Source organism: Pan troglodytes, chromosome 23 (genome assembly GCF_028858775.2).
Source record: "Pan troglodytes isolate AG18354 chromosome 23, NHGRI_mPanTro3-v2.0_pri, whole genome shotgun sequence".
Lineage (NCBI taxonomy): Eukaryota > Metazoa > Chordata > Mammalia > Primates > Hominidae > Pan > Pan troglodytes.
The window spans coordinates 33631523-33647272 of NC_086016.1; the positions used below are offsets into that span (position 1 = coordinate 33631523).

At 43.8% G+C, this 15750-nt stretch overlaps 1 protein-coding gene across 50 annotated transcripts in view; it reads left to right on the forward strand.

Annotated features, from left to right (window-relative positions):
• Window positions 1-15750, forward strand: part of SFI1 (SFI1 centrin binding protein) — a 125453-nt gene that overhangs the window by 23026 nt on the left and 86677 nt on the right. For 9 of the 50 annotated variants that reach the window (XR_010156118.1, XR_010156119.1, XR_010156117.1 and 6 more), the window contains exon 3: window positions 9486-9569. The exons of the other annotated variants lie outside the window; for them this stretch is intronic. Coding sequence is in view for 5 of the 9 variants with exons in the window: in XM_063808164.1 (XP_063664234.1) it covers window positions 9486-9569 (84 nt within the window). In the remaining 4 variants the exon portion in view is untranslated. The remainder of the gene's footprint in view (window positions 1-9485; window positions 9570-15750) is intronic. 50 annotated transcript variants of the gene reach the window in all.

Consider the following 15750-nt stretch of genomic DNA (forward strand, 5'->3'; position numbering starts at 1 on the left):
TGAAGCCTCTGCCTCCCGGGTTCAGTGATTCTCCTGCCTTAATCTCCCGAGTAACTGGGATTACAGGTACATGCCACCATGCCCAGGTAATTTTTTTATATTAGTAGAGAAGGAGCTTCGCCATGTTGGTCTGGCTGGTCTTGAACTCCTGGCCTCAAGTGATCCGCCTGTCTTGGCCTCCCAAAGTGCTGGGATTACAGGTGTGAGTCACTGTGCCCCAGCCTTAGGTGTTAAATATGCAGATTCAGAAAGGTATGGGAAAATGTATCATTTAAGATATCATTTTGAAACAAGCAATGTAACCATAACCCAGGTAAAGAAATAGGTTATTGGCCGGCGCAGTGGCTCACGCCTGTAATCCCAGCACTGTAATCCCCACACTTTGGGAGGCCGAGGCGGGCAGATCATCTGAGGCCAGGAGTTTGAGACCAGTCTGACCAATATGGTAAAACCCCATCTCTACTAAAAATACAAAATTAGCCGGGTGTGGTGGCACATGTCTGTAATCCCAGCTATTGAGGAGGCTGAGGCAGAAGAATTGCTTGAACCCGGGAGGCGGAGGTTGCGGTAAGCTGAGATTGTGCCATTGCACTCCAGCCAGGGCAATAAGAGCGAAACTCCATCTCAAAAAAAAAAAAAATTACATGGTAAGAATATTTCAGTTTATCTATTTTGCTGATGGGCATTTGGACTGTTTTCAGTTTTTAAATTCCTTTTTTTATAGACAAATTATAGTTGTATGTATTTATAGGATACAAAGTGATGTTATTATTTATTTATTATTACTATTTTTTTTTTGAGACGGAGTCTCGCCCTGTCGCCCAGGCTGGAGTTGCAATGGCACAATCTTGGCTCACTGCAACCTCCACCTCAGGGGTTCAAACAATTCTCCTGCCTCAGCCTCCCAAGTAGCTGGGATTACAGGCGCCCGCCACCATACCCAGCTAATATTTGTATTTTTTTTTTTTTGAGACGGAGTCTAGCTCTGTTGCCCAGGCTGGAGTTTAGTGGCGCAATCTCGGCTCAGTGCAAGCTCTGCCTCCCAGGTTCATGCCATTCTCCTGCCTCAGCCTCCCAAGTACCTGGGACTACAGGCGCCCGCCACCACGCCCGGCTAATTTTTTGTATTTTTAGTAGAGACGGGGTTTCACCATGTTAGCCAGGATGGTCTTGATCTTCTGACCTTGTGATCTGCCTGCCTTGGCCTCCCAAAGTGCTGGGATTACAGGCATGAGCCACAGCGCCCAGCCAGTTTTTGTATTTTTAATACAGATAGGGTTTCACCATGTTGGCCAGGCTGGTCTCAAGCTCCTGACTGGGATTACAGGCATCAGCCACCATGCCCGGCTGATGTTATGATTTTTTAATACAATGTAAAATGATGAAATCAAGCTATTTAACTTATCTGTCACCTCAAGTATTTGACTTTTTTTTTTCTTTTGAGACAGGGTCTCGCTTTGTTGCCCAGGCTGGAGTGCAGTGGTGTGATCATGGCTCACTGCAGCCTCAGCCTCCTGGGATCAAGCAATCTTCATGCCTCAGACCCCCAAGTAGCTGGGACTTCAGTAATGCACCACCATGTCTGGTGAATTTCTGTATTTTTTGTAGAAATGGGGTTTCACCACGTTGCCTAGGCTGGTCTTGAACTCCTGGCCTCAAGCAGTCTGCCCCTCCCAAAGTGCTCGGACTACAGGCGTTAGATGCTGTACCCAGCCTTGACATTTTTTGTGATGAGAAGATTTGAGATTTACTCTCTTAGGGATACTGAAATATATAGTACTCGGGCGTGGTGACTCATGCTGGCAATCCCAGCACTTTGGTTTTTCGTTTTGTTTTGTTTTGTTTTGTTTTGTTTTAGACAGAGTCTTGCTCTGTCGCCCAGGCTGGAGTGCAGTTGTGCGATCTCAGCTCACTGCAACTTCCGCCTCCTGGGTTCAAGCGATTCTCCTGCCTCAGCCTCCTGGGTAGCTGGGATTACAGGTGCACACCACCATGCCTGGCTAATTTTTTTTGAATTTTTAGTAGAGACAGGGTTTCACCATGTTGATCAGGCTGGTCTCAAACTCCTGACCTCATGATCCGCCCACCTCAGCCTCCCAAAGTGCTGGGATTACAGGCATGAGCCACCGGGCCCGGCCAATCCCAGCACTTTCAGAGGCTGAGGTGGGTGGATTACCTGAGGTCAGGAGTTGGAGACCAGCCTGGCTGACATGGCAAGACCCTGTCTCTACTAAAAATACAAAAATTAGTCTGGCATGGTGGCACGCTACTATAATTCCAGCTACTCGGGAAGCTGAGGCAGGAGAATCACTTGAATCTGGGAGTTGGAGGTTGCAGTGAGCCGAGATTGGAGATTGTGCCACTGCACTCCAGCCCGGGTGACAGAGTGAAACTCCATCTCAAAAAAAAAAAAAAAATGTAGTACTGAATTGTTAGCTATAGTCACCATGCTGTTCAATAGATATTAAAAATCAACTGGCCGGGTGCGGTGGCTCACGCCTGTAATCCCAGCATTTTGGGAGGCCAAGGCGGTCGGATCATGAGGTCAGGAGATTGATACCATCCTGGCTAACATGGTGAAACCCCGTCTCTGCTAAAAATACAAAAAAAAATTAGCTGGGCATGGTGGCGGGCACCTGTAGTCCCAGCTACTTGGGAGGCTGAGGCAGGAGAATGGCGTGGACCTAGGAGATGGAGCTTGCAGTGAGCCAAGATTGCTCCACTACACTCCAGCCTGGGCGACAGAGTGAGACTCTGTCTCAAAAAAAAAAAAAAAAAAAATCAACTTTATTTCTCCTATTTAACTGAGGCTTTGTGTCCTTTGATTACCATCTTCCCAGTTCTCCCTACTCCTAGCCTTTGGTAACCACCATTCTCCTCTCTGTTTCTATGCATTCAATTGTTTTAGATTCCACATATAAGTGAGAACAGGTCATATTTGTCTTTGTGTGTTTGGAGTATTTCACTTAATGTAATGTTCTCCATTTCTGAAATTCATGTTGTCGAAAATGACAGAATTTCTTCCTTTTTTTTTTTTTTTTTTTTTGAGACGGAGTCTCACTCTGTTGCCAGGCTGGAGTGCAGTGGCACAATCTCAGCTTACTGCAACCTCTACCTCCCGGATTCAAGCGATTCTTCTGCCTCAGCCTCTTGAGTAGTTGGGACTGCAGGCGTGTGCCACCATGCCCAGCTAATTTTTGTATTTTTAGTAGACACAGGGTTTCACCATGTTGGCCAGGATGGTCTCAATCTCTTGACCTCATGATTGCCCACCTCAGCCTCTCAAAGTGCTGGGATTACAGGTGTGAGCCACTGTGCCAGGCTAACCATCTGTATTTCTAGTAAGTTCCCAAGTGATGGTTATGCTGTTGGCTTTGGTATCACACTTTGATAACCACTGTTCTGTGGTATCCACCTCAGAATAGATTGTGGACCAAAGATTATGGGAATCTTCAATTTTGCTAGATAATGATTTTCTGAATTGTTTGAACCAGTTTATACTCTTGCTGGCAGTGTATGAACATGTTCATTGACTTACCAACACTATACTAATCTGGTAGTTATGTCTCATTGTTCGTGTGTGTGTGTGTGTGTGTGTGTGTGTTTCTTTTTTCTTTTTCTTTTTTTTGGGACAGGATCTCATTCTTTTACCCAGGCTGGAGTACAGTGGCATGATCATGGCTCACTGCAGCGTCGACCTGCCAGCTCATGCAATCCTCCTTCCTCAGCCTCCCAAGTAGCTGAGACTACAAATATGCATCACTGTGCCTGGCTCTGTGTGTGTGTGTGTGTGTGTGTGTGTGTGTGTGTGTGTGTGTGTGTAGACAGGGTCTTGCTTGGTTGCCCACGCTGGTCTTGAACTCCAGAGCTCAAGTGATCCTCCTGCCTCACCCTCCCAAAGTACTGGGATTATAGGCGTGAGCCATGTGCCAGCCTCATTGTGATTCCTATTTTCATTTCCTGAATTCCTGTTGTGGCTTAGTACCTTTTTTTTTTTTTTTTCTTTTTTTGAGATGGCGTCTCCCTCTGTTGCCCAGGCTGGAGTGCAGTGACGTGATCTCGGCTCACTGCAACCTGCATCCCCTGGGTTCAAGCAATTCTCCTGCCTCAGCCTCCCAAGTAGCTGGAACTACAGTCATGCACCACCATGTCTGGCTAATTTTTGTATTATTAGTAGAGACGGAGTTTCACCATGTTGGCCAGGCTGGTCTTGAACTCGTGATCCACCTGCCTCGGCCTCCCAAAGTGCTGGGGCTTAGTACCTTTTTATGTGTTTATTGGGTATCTGGATTTTCTCTTTTTGAAGTACATATTCAAGTCTTATTCCTGTTTTTCTAATGAGTTGTATATTGAGTATTTGTACTAATTAATATATAGGAGGTTATCTATTTTTGAATATGAATCTTTTGTATGTTTTATGTGTGATAAATATCTTCTCCCTCTGCTCTCTTCATCATTTGATGAATTAAGGTGTTTTAAATTTTAAGCCGGGTGCCATGGCTTACGTCTGGAATTCTAGCGCTTTGAGAGGCCAAGGAGGGTGGATCACTTGAGGTCAGGAGTTAGAAACAAGCCTGACCAACATGGCAAAACCCCGTCTCTACTAATAATACAAAAATTAGCCGGGTATGGTGGTGTGTGCCTGTAGTCCCAGCTACTTGGGAGGCTGAGGCAGGAGAATTGCTTGAACCTGTGAGGTGGGGGTTACAGTGAGCCGAGATGGCACCCCTGCACTCCAGCCTGGGCAACAGAGTGAAACTCTCAAAAAAGAAAGAAAAAAAAAGAAAGCCAGGCACAGTGGCTCAACCCCTGTAATCCCAGCACTTTGGAAGGCCAACGCAGGCAGATCATTTGAGGTCAGGAGTTCAAGACCAGCCTGGCCAACATGGCGAAACCCCATCTCTACTAAAAATTAAAAAGTCAGGCCAGGAGTGGTGGTTCATGCCTGTAATCCCGGCACTTTGGGAGGCTGAGGTGGGCGGATCACCTGAGGTCGGGAGTTCGAGACCAGCCTGACCAACATGGAGAAACCCCGTCTCTACTAAAAATACAAAATTTGCCGGGCATGGTGGCGCATGCCTGTAATCCCAGCTACTCGGGAGGCTGAGGTGAGAGAATCGCTTGAATCTGGGAGGCGGAGGTTGCAGTGAGCCGAGATTGCGCCATTGCACTCCAGCCTGGGCAATAAGAGCGAAACTCAGTCTCAAATAAACAAACAAATAAATAAAAATAAAATCAGCCAGATGTGGTGTCGCATGCCTATAATCCCAGCTACTTGGGAGGCTGAAGCGGGAGAATCACTTGAACCCAGGAGGCAGAGGTTGCAGTGAGCCGAGATGGTGCCACTATACTCCAGCCTGGGTGACAGAGTGAGACTCTGTCTCAAAAAAAAAGAAAAAAAAATTGAACTTAGTAAAATTTGTGTCTTTTCCTTTATAATTAATATGTGTTCTCTCAGGTTTAAGGAATCTATTTCTTCCCTGATGTCATGAAGATATTCTGGTTTTTGTTTTTTGGAGACAGGGTCTCGCGCTGTCACACTGGCTGGATTGCAGTGGCACAATCAGGGTCACTGCAGCCTCAACCTCCCAGGCTTGAGGAGTCCTCCCATCTCAGCCTCCCAAATAGATGGCACTACAGGCATGTGCCACCACACCCAGCGAATTTTTGTATTTTTTGTAGAGATGGGCTTTCATCGCACTGCCCAAGCTGGTGTCAAACTCCTCGGCTCAAGCAATTCGCCTGCCTTGGCCTCCCAAAGTGCTGGGATTACAGGTGCGGGCCACCATGCCTGGCCTAAGATATTCTGTATCATCTTTAAGAACTCATTATTTTGCTGTTTACATTTTATTGTCCAGACCTCCTGAAATTGACTTTTGTTGATCATGTGAGTTAGGGACCCTATTTCTTTTTTTTTTCACATGGGTATGTAATTGTCCTAGCACAGTTTATTGAAAAAACTTCTCTATAGTGCCATTTTTATCATTACTCAAGTGTCCATTAAGGCCAAGTCTGTCTCTTGGCTATGTACCTTGTTCCTTTGGTCAATTTGTTTCTGCTGTACAAAATCGTGATGTCTTGAATATGTAGCCTTGCAATAAGCCTGATATCTAAGTAAGACTGCTTATCTAGTACTTTTAAGAATGTCTAAGCTATTCTTGGTCTTTTGTAATTCTATGAAAGCTTCAGAATCAACTTGTGAAGTCCTCTCCCTCCCCAAAATAGAGTCTGTTGTTGTTGGTTTTTTGTTTGTTTGTTTGTTTGTTAAGACAGTCTTCCTCTGTCGCCCAGCAGGAGTGGCACAATCTTGGCGCACTGCAACCCCTGCCTCCCAGGTTCAAACCATTCTCCTGCCTCAGCCCCCAGAGTAGCTGGGATTACAGGCACCCACCACCATGCCTGGCTGTTTTTTGTATTTTTAGTAGAGATGGCATTTCACCATGTTGGCCAGGCTGGTGGTCTTGAACTCCTGTCCTCAGTCAGGGTAATCCGCCCGCGTTGGCCTTCCAAAGTACTGGGTTTACAAGTGTAAGCCACTGTGCCCAGCCCTCTATTGTGGTTTTAATTGAGATTACTTTGAATCTATAGATCAGAGTGGGAAAAACTGACATCTGTATTGTACTGAGTTCTCCATTTTGCCTATAAAATTATTAGATTTTCTCCTATGTTTGATATTTGTGATGCCATTTGAAAATAATATATAAATATATATAACTATTTTTTCCTTATTGCTAATTTATAGAAATATAGAGTTGACCCTCATTTATTTGGTTTTCTCTCTTCCTGATCAGTTTCACTGGCTGTCAACTGTATTAGTCTTTTTAAGGAACCAGCTTTTCTCTTTGATCTTCTCTGTTATGTTTGTTGTCCCTTTGTGGCTGCTGTTCTTAGAAAATAACTGCTTACAAGGCTGACCCTTGGCTGGTGTCTGGAAACTTAGATTTCAGAAGGGTTCCCACCATTCCCTAACTGATGAATAGTTAACTGGACCTACACTGTTGTGTGTTCATGCAATGTTGTTTATGCTGAATACTAGCGCTCCCTCTAGGAGTCTGGAATTTTGGTATGTGTTAGGCAGAGGGTACCTGTCTGACCAGCCCTCAGTAAAAACTTGGGTACTGAGTCTCTAATAAGCTTCATTGATACATAACACTTCTCACGTGTTATCACAATTCATTGCCGGAGGAATTAAGAGTGTCCTTTGTGATTCCGCTGGGAGAGGATTCTTGGAAGCTTGCCCTTGATTTCTTCCAGACTATGCCCTGTGCCCCTCTTCCCTTTGTTGATTTGCTTTGCATCCTTTTGCATAAAGATTGAAGAAAAAATCGTAATGGAAGTTAGCAAATACGTTGTAATGCTCATAAAAATACTACATATCAATATATGAAATACAACTACAGTCATGCTTAGAGGAATGTATGATGGGTTTAATGCATTTAATGTATAGCATTAAATGCATGTATTATAAAGGAATTAAGACTGAAAACCAGCGAACTATGCATCTATCATTTTTTCTTTTCTTTTCCATTTTTTTTTTTTTTGATACAGGGTCTTGCTCTGTCGCTCAGGCTGGTGTGCAGTGGCATGATCATAGCTCACTGCAGCCTTGAACTCCTGGGTTCAAGTGATCTTCCTATGTCAGTCTCCCATGTAGCTGGGAGTAGAGGCATGCATCATCACATCTGGCTAATTTTTTTTTTTTTTTTTCCAAGACACAGTCTTGCTCTCCTGCCCAGACTGGAGTGCAGTGGCATGATCTTGGCTCACTGCAACATCTGCCTTGTGGGTTCTAGCAATTCTCCTGCCTCAGCCCCCCGAGTAGCTGGGATTACAGGCGTGTGCCACCACGCCTGGCTAATTTTTTGTATTTTTAGTAGAGACAGGGTTTCACCATGTTGGCCAGGCTGGTCTCCAACTCCTGACTTCAGGTGATCCACCCGCCTTGGCTTTCCAAAGTGCTGGGATTACAGCCGTGAGCCACTGCACCCGGCCTAATTTTTTAATTTTTTGTAGAGATGGGGTCTCTCTGTGTTGCCCAGCTGATCTCAACTCCTAGCCTTAAGCAATCCACCCACCTTGGCCTCCCGTAGTGCTAGGATTATAGGCATGAGTCACTGCCTGGCCAAAAATTTTTTTATTTTAAACTTTTAATTAATTAATTTTGAGACTGGGTTATGACACTGGCTAATTTTTGTATTTTTGGTAGAGATGGGGTTTCACCTGTTGCCCAGGGTGGTCTTGAACTCCTGGGCTCAAGTGATCCACCCGCCTCAGCCTCCCAAAGTGCTGGGATTACAGGCATGAGCCACCGTGCCTGGCCAAAAATTATTTACTGATAAATATAACACAAATACAGAAAACGGCATGAAACAAGTGGGTGCCCTAGCGAATTATTATATGGCAGACACCTTTGTAATCACCACCTGTTTAAAAAAAAAAAAAAAAAAAGATAAGACCTTGGCAGTCATTTCTGAACTTCCTTCCAAACCCACTGACTGCCCCTCAGAGAGTAAACTACTAGCTTGACTTGAATGATAATTACTTTCTCACTTTTCTTCACGGTTTTATTACCCAACTGTGTATCCTTAAACACTGTATAATTTAGCTTTGCTTGTGGGTTTTTTGAGCAGGATTATAAGCTACTTTCATTGTTTTCATTATAGTTACCAACATTTTTCAGATTTCCTAAAATGGTTCTATATTGCTTTTTTATTTTTAAAATTCTTTGAGATATAATTCACATATTACACAATTCATTCATTTCAAGTGTGCAATTCAATGGCTTTTATAATACTCACGGAGGGTTGGTTTTTTGTTTTTTTTTTTTAGTTTGGGATATGACTTCTATTGCCAGAGGGGAAGTAATATATGTACAAAACCAAATGTTTGTTGATATAACTTCTGCATCATAATTAAAATCCAGGGAGTATCTAAAAAAATAGTCATCTCAATCAAAATCCACTACTTCCATTTGGGCATGGTGGCTCAGGCACTTATAATCCCAGAACTTTGGGAGGGTGAGGTGGGAGGATTCCTTGAGTCCAGGAGTTCGAGACCAGCCTGGGCAACATAGTAAGACCCCCGTCTCTACAAAAAGTAAAAAAAAAAAAAAATAGCCAGGTGTGGTAGTGCTTGCCTGTAGTACCAGCGGCTCAGGAGTCTGAAGTGGGAGGATCACGTGAACCTGGGAGACTAAGGCTGTGTAATTTGTGATTGTTCCACTGCATTCCAGCCTGGGCAACAGAGCCAGACCCTGTCTCAAAAAAAAAAAAAAAAAAACAGTAGAGTTCAAGACCAGCCTGGGCAACATAGTGAGACCTTGTCTTTACTAAAAAATTTTTTAAAAACTAGCCAGGTGTCATGGGGCATGCCTGTATTCCCCTGGAATCACCAACACTGTTAGAGCTGTTAGATTAATTAGAGACCTGAGATAATAAGAAATACAGGCATCCTTTACATAGTCTTCTGTTGTTCTTTCTTCCCAGACTTGCGAATGTGTGGAATGACACCATCACCAGCAATTGTAGCCTTGATGACAGAGTCCAATTCTTCTTCTTCACTAATAGCAGGTTGCAAATGATGAGGGGTAATAGCTTTACCTTTAAATCTTTTGGTGCCTTTGATGTCACTTCAAGTATCTCTGCAGTGAGGTATCCAAGGATGGCTGCACTGTTCACAGTGGCAGTCACGCCCCCACACATCCATGACTGGTCGTCCTACATTTGAGGTGTCTGTCTATGAATATGGCCCACCCGGAACTGTAAGGAGGCTCTCTGTGAGCGGGAAACAACCACCTTTGTTCTGGCCTTTCCAGTGTCCTGCTCAGCCTTACTACCACCCTTGCAAATTCTGTCAAAGCTCAAACAAGGCAGAGAAAGGGCTAGTGAGACACACAGTGAGATCCTACCACCTACTGCTTCATGGCACGGTGATTCAAACTGCCCAGAGAGTTTATGTTTTGTGTGTGTGTGGTAACGTATACATAACATAAAACTTACTATTTTAACCTTTTTTTTTTCTTTTTTTTTGAGACAGTCTCACTGTGTTGCCCAGGCTGGAGGGCAGTGGCGTGATCTTGGCTCACTGTAACCTCCACCTCCTAGGTTCAAGTGCTGCTTGTGCTTCAGCCTCCCAAGTAGCTGGGTCTGCAGGCATGCATCACCATGCTTGGCTAACTTTTTGTATTTTTAGTAGAGACAGGGTTTCATCATGTTGGCCAGACTGGTCTTGACCTCCTGGCCTCAAGGGATCCACCTGCCTTGGCCTCCCAAAGTGCTAGGATTACAAGTGTGAGCCACCGCACCTGGCCTTTTTTTTTTTTTTTTTGAGATGGACTTTTGCTCTGTCGCCCAGGCTCGAGTGCAGTGGCACAATCTCTGCTCACTGCAACCTCCACCTCACGGGTTCAAGCTGTTCTCCCGCCTCAGCCTCCCAGGTAGCTGGGATTACAGGCGCGTGCCACCACGCCCAGATAATTTTTGTATTTTTGGTAGAGACAGTGTTTCACCATGTTGGCCAGGCTGCTCTCGAACTCCTGATCCACCTGCCTCAGCCTCCCAAAGTGGTAGGATTACATGCGTGAGCCACCACGCCCGGCCTATTTTAACTGTTTTTAAGTGTACAATTTAGTACCATTAAGTACATTGACAATGTGTAACCATCACCACTATCCATACCCAAAACTTTTCATCATCCCATGTGGAAATTCTGTATTCATTAAATGGTATCTCCTCATTCCTCCTACCCTAACCCTTTATAACCTTTATTATACTTTTCTGTTTCTAAGAATTTGCCTGTTCTAGGTACCTCATGTAAGTGGAATCATATGATATTTTTCCATTTGTGTCTGGCTTATTTCAGTTAGCATAGTGTTTTCAAGGTTTCTGTATCAGAATTTTATTCCTTTTTTTCTTTTGAGATGGAGTCTCGCTCTGTCACCAGGCTGGAGTGCAGTGGTGTGATGTCAGCTCACTGCAACCTCTGCCTCCCGTGTTTAAGTGATTCTCTTGCCTCAGCCTCCCAAGTAGCTAGGACTACAGGCGTGTGCCACCATGCCCAGCTAATTTTTGTATTTTTAGTAGAGACGGGGTTTCACCATATTGGCCAGGATGGTCTTGATCTTTTGACCTTGTGATCCACCCGCCTGGGCCTCCCAAAGTGCTGGGATTACAGGTGTGAGCCACAGCACCCAGCCTTATTCCTTTTTATAGCTCTATAATATTCCATTGTGAACTGTATGCCATTTTTTAAATCCATTATCAGTTTATGAACATCTGGGTTGTTTCCACCTTTTGGCTATTGTGAATTATGCTGCTGTGAACATTGTGTACAAGTTTTTGTGTGGACATATGCTGTATTCCTTTTATAATAAGAAAATAAATATTTTTAAAGCAGAAAATTCAGGCCATAGGATACGTATCTCATTGTAGTAATAGATAATTATTTTCTCCTTCACATTCCTTCTACTGCCAGTAAATACAATGATATTTTCTTTTTATAATGTAATTTCCTGTACAGATTGTCTTGTTAAGGAGGGCCATTTACAAATGACCAGTATTTGGCCAGAGTCTCACCCACCTTCAGTGTAAATGTATAAACTGATGATGTTATGTTTTAGAAATTAGAAACCACTTTCCCAAATCAGGAGGAAAAAATCCAGTTTTAATTTCCAAGTTAACACAATTAAATATATGTATTGTGGTTCCATAAATTTATTTTATGAAGTTGAGCCTGAAGAATAAGCCAGTCTATCATCACACCTTAGAAATTCGGGTATCTGAATAGTAAACAGTTTGTCTTTAGAGTGTGAAGTCCGTTATCTCTTTTGATTCCCACAACCCCAAGCAATATTATTTCCATTTACAGGGGAGGATACTGAGGGTAGGAAAAATCAAGTGATTTGCCATAAACTTCAAATCTGTGAAGTCCGTTATCTCCTTTAATTCCCACAACCCCAAACAATATTATCTCCATTTACAGGGGAGGATACTGAGGGTAGGAAAAAATCAAGTGATTTGCCATAAACTTCAAATCTGTGGAATCAGGGTGTTTTTTTTTACTCCAAATCTTGATATATTTCTACTATTCTACTCTTTAATTGGCAATTGTAAGTGTTCTTTGTAGATTAAGCAAGTGATTTTTGTATTAAACCTAAGTTGCAACAATAGCACACCATGGCAAGGACTACTTTTTTTTTTTTTTTTTTTGAGATTGTGCCATTGCACTCCAGGTCAGGGATTCGAGACTAGCCTGGCCAATATGGTGAAACCCTGTGTCTACTAATAATACAAAAATTAGCCGGGCTTGGTGGCGTGCACCTGTAGTCCCACCTACTTGGGAGACTGAGGCAGAAGAATTGCTTGAACCCAGGAGGCAGAGGTTGCAGTGAGCCGAGATGGCGCCATTGCACTCCAGCCTGGGCGACAGAGTGAGATTCCATCTCAAAAAAAAAAAAATACAAAGTGTTCCCTTTTCTCTGCTTCCTTGCCAGCATTTGTTATGTTTTTTGGTCTTTTTGACAACAGTCACCTAACGAGTAAGATGACACCTCATTGTGGTTTTCATTTGCATTTTCCTGATAGTGATGTTGAGCATTTCTTCGTATATGTGTTAGCCATTTGTATGTCTTCTTTTGAGAAATGTCTATTCAGAGAATTTGCTCCCCCCACTTTTTTTTTTTTGAGACAGGGTCTCACTCTGTCACCCAGGCTGGAGTACGTGGTGGGATCTCAGCTCACTGCAACCTCTGCCTCCCGGGCTCAAGCTATCCTCTCAGATCAGCCTCCGGAGTAGCTGGGACTACAAGCACACACCACCATGCTTGGCCAATTTTTTGTAGAGACAGGATTTTGCCGTGTTGCCCAGGCTGGTGTTAAATTCCTGGACCGAAGCCATCTGCCTGCCTCAGCTTCCCAAAGTTGCCCCTTTTTTAATTGGATTTTTTTTTTTTTTTTGCTGTTGAGATGTTTGAGTTCTTTGTATATTCTGCATATTAATCCCCTGTCAGATAGTTTGCACATATTTTTTATAATATTTGTAATCCCATTTTTTTTTTATGGAGTCTTACTCTGTCACCCAGTCAGGAGTGCAGTGGTACAAATTTGGCTCACTGCAACCACCACCTCCCAGGTTCAAGCGATTCTCCTGCCTCAGCCTCCCGAGTAACTGGGATTACAGGTGCATGCCACCACGCCCAGCTAATTTTGTATTTTTAGTAGAGATGGGGTTTCACCATGTTGGCCAGGCTGGTCTTGAACTCCTGACCTCAAGTGATCTGACCACCTTGGCCTCCGAAACTGCTGGGATTACAGGCATGAGCCACCACGCCCAGCCTGTAATCTCATTCTATAGGTTGTCTTTTTACTCTGTTGATTGTTTCCTTTGCTGAGCAGAAGCTTTTGAGATTATCCCATTTTGTTTACTTTTGCTTTTGTTGCCTGTGCTTTTGATGTTTTATTCATAAAATCTTTTCCTAGACGTTTGAAGTATTTCTTCTCGTAGCTTTCTAGTTTTGGATCTTACATTTAGGTCTTTGATCCATTTTGAGTTGATATTTGTATAGGGTGAGAGGTGGGGAGTCTAGTTTCATTTTTCTGCATGTAGATACTCACTTTTCCCAGCACCATTTATTAAGGAGGGTGTCCTTTCCCCAATGTTCTTGGAGCCTTTGTCAAAAATAAATTGGCACTGGGTGCGATGGCTCACACCTGTAGTCTCAGCACTTTGGGACACCAGGACAGGCGGATCACTTGAGCCTGGGAGTTCAAGACCATCCTGCGCATGTGGCAAAACCCCATCTCTACAAAAAATTAGCCAGGTGGTAGCATGTACTTGTAGTTGCAGCTCCTCAGGAGGCTGAGGTGGGAAGATCACCTGAATCTGGGAGGTCAAGGATGCAGTGAGCCGTGATTGCATCACTGTACTCCAGTGGGGCAACAGAATGAGACTCTGTAATTCATAGATAGATAGATAGATAGATAGATAAAGTAGCTTAATAACTTGATACTCTCTGTTCTGTTCCATTGGCCTATGTGTCTGTTTTTATGCCAGTACCATGCTGTTTTGGTTACTACAGCTTTGTGGTTTATTTTGAAGTCTGGTGGTGTGATGCCTCCAGCTTTGTTCTTTTTGCTGAGGATCACTTTGGCTATTTGGGGTCTTTTGTGGTCCTATACAATTTTTAAGATGTTTTTCCTATTTATGTGAAGAATGTCACTGGTATTTTTATAGGGCCTGTGTGCATTTTAGCATGTTCTTCTGTCCTCTGTTCTCAACCTTTTTCTGCAAATTGGTAACTGGATTTAGAGACTTAATTAGATTTAAGTTTTATGTTTTGGGAGTAGTACAAGATAATTTTATAGAAGCAAAGCACTGAACAGTACCATACTCAAATATGATACCTGTATTAGAGCATTCTCATGCTGCTATGAAGAAATATCTGAGATAAGTAATTTATAAAGGAAGGAGGTTTAATTGACTCACAGTTCTGCATTTCTAGAGAGGCCTCAAGAAACTTACAATCATGGTGGAAGGGGAAGCAAACACGTCCTTTTTCACATGGCGGCAGGAAAGAAAGTGCAGGGTGAAGTGGGGGAAAGCCCCATATAAAACCATCAGATCTCGTGGAAACTTACTCACTATCATGAGAACAGCACGGGGGAACTACCACCATAATCTAATCACCTTCCATGAGGTCCCTCCCATGACACGTGGGGATTATGGGAGCTACAATTGCAGATGCGATTTGGGTGGGGGCACAGCTAAACCATATCAATACCTATGTTTTGTTGTTGTTGTTGAGACAGAGTGTCACTTTGTCGCCCAGGCTGGAGTGCATTCAGTTCACTGCAACCTCTGCCCCCTGGGTTCAAGCGATTCTCGTGCCCCAGCCTCCTGAGTAGCTGGGACTACAGGCATGTGCCACCACACCCGGCTAATTTTTGTATTTTGTATTTTTAGTAGAGACGGGGTTTCACCATGTTGTCCAAGCTGGTCTCAAATTCCTAACCACAGGTGATCCGCCTGCCTCAGCCTCTCAAAATGCTGGAATTACAGGCTTGAGCTACCGTGCCTGGCCATCAATACCTACGTTGGAACTATCAGGGAATTTTATTTTTTTCTTTCTTCCTGTCCTGTCTTGTCCTGTCCTGTCGCCCGGGCTGGATGGAGTGCAATGGCATGGCTCACCGCAACCTCCGCCTCCCGGGTTCAAGCGATTCTCCTGCCTCAGCCTCCCAAGTAGCTGAGATTACAGGCACCCGCCACCACATCCGGCTGACTTTTGTATTTTTAATAGAGACGGGATTTCGCCATGTTGGCCAGGCTGGTCTCAAACTCCTGACCTCAGGTGACCCTCCCGCCTCGGCCTCTCAAAGTGCTGGGATTACAGGCATGAGCCACTGTACCTGGCTGAGAACCTGTCTTTAAAAAAAAAATTAGATTGCTTCTACCTTTTGGCTGTTGTGATTAATGCTTCTACCTTACTTTTTATAGTTACCCCGTGCCCTGCAAATATGTTCACTCTTGACTTTCATTTCTTTAAACATATTCATTTTAGCATATACAGCTGTGTGTGTGTAAAGAAAAAGGGGTATGTGGGAACAGTCTGTTCGTTCTTCACAATTTTGCAGTAAACTTCAAATTGTTCTTAAAAAACAAAATCTAAGAGACTGATTGTGGTAGCTCACACCTGTAATGCCAGGATTTTGGAAGGCTTAGTTGGGAGGATTGCTTAAGCCCAGGAGTTCAAGA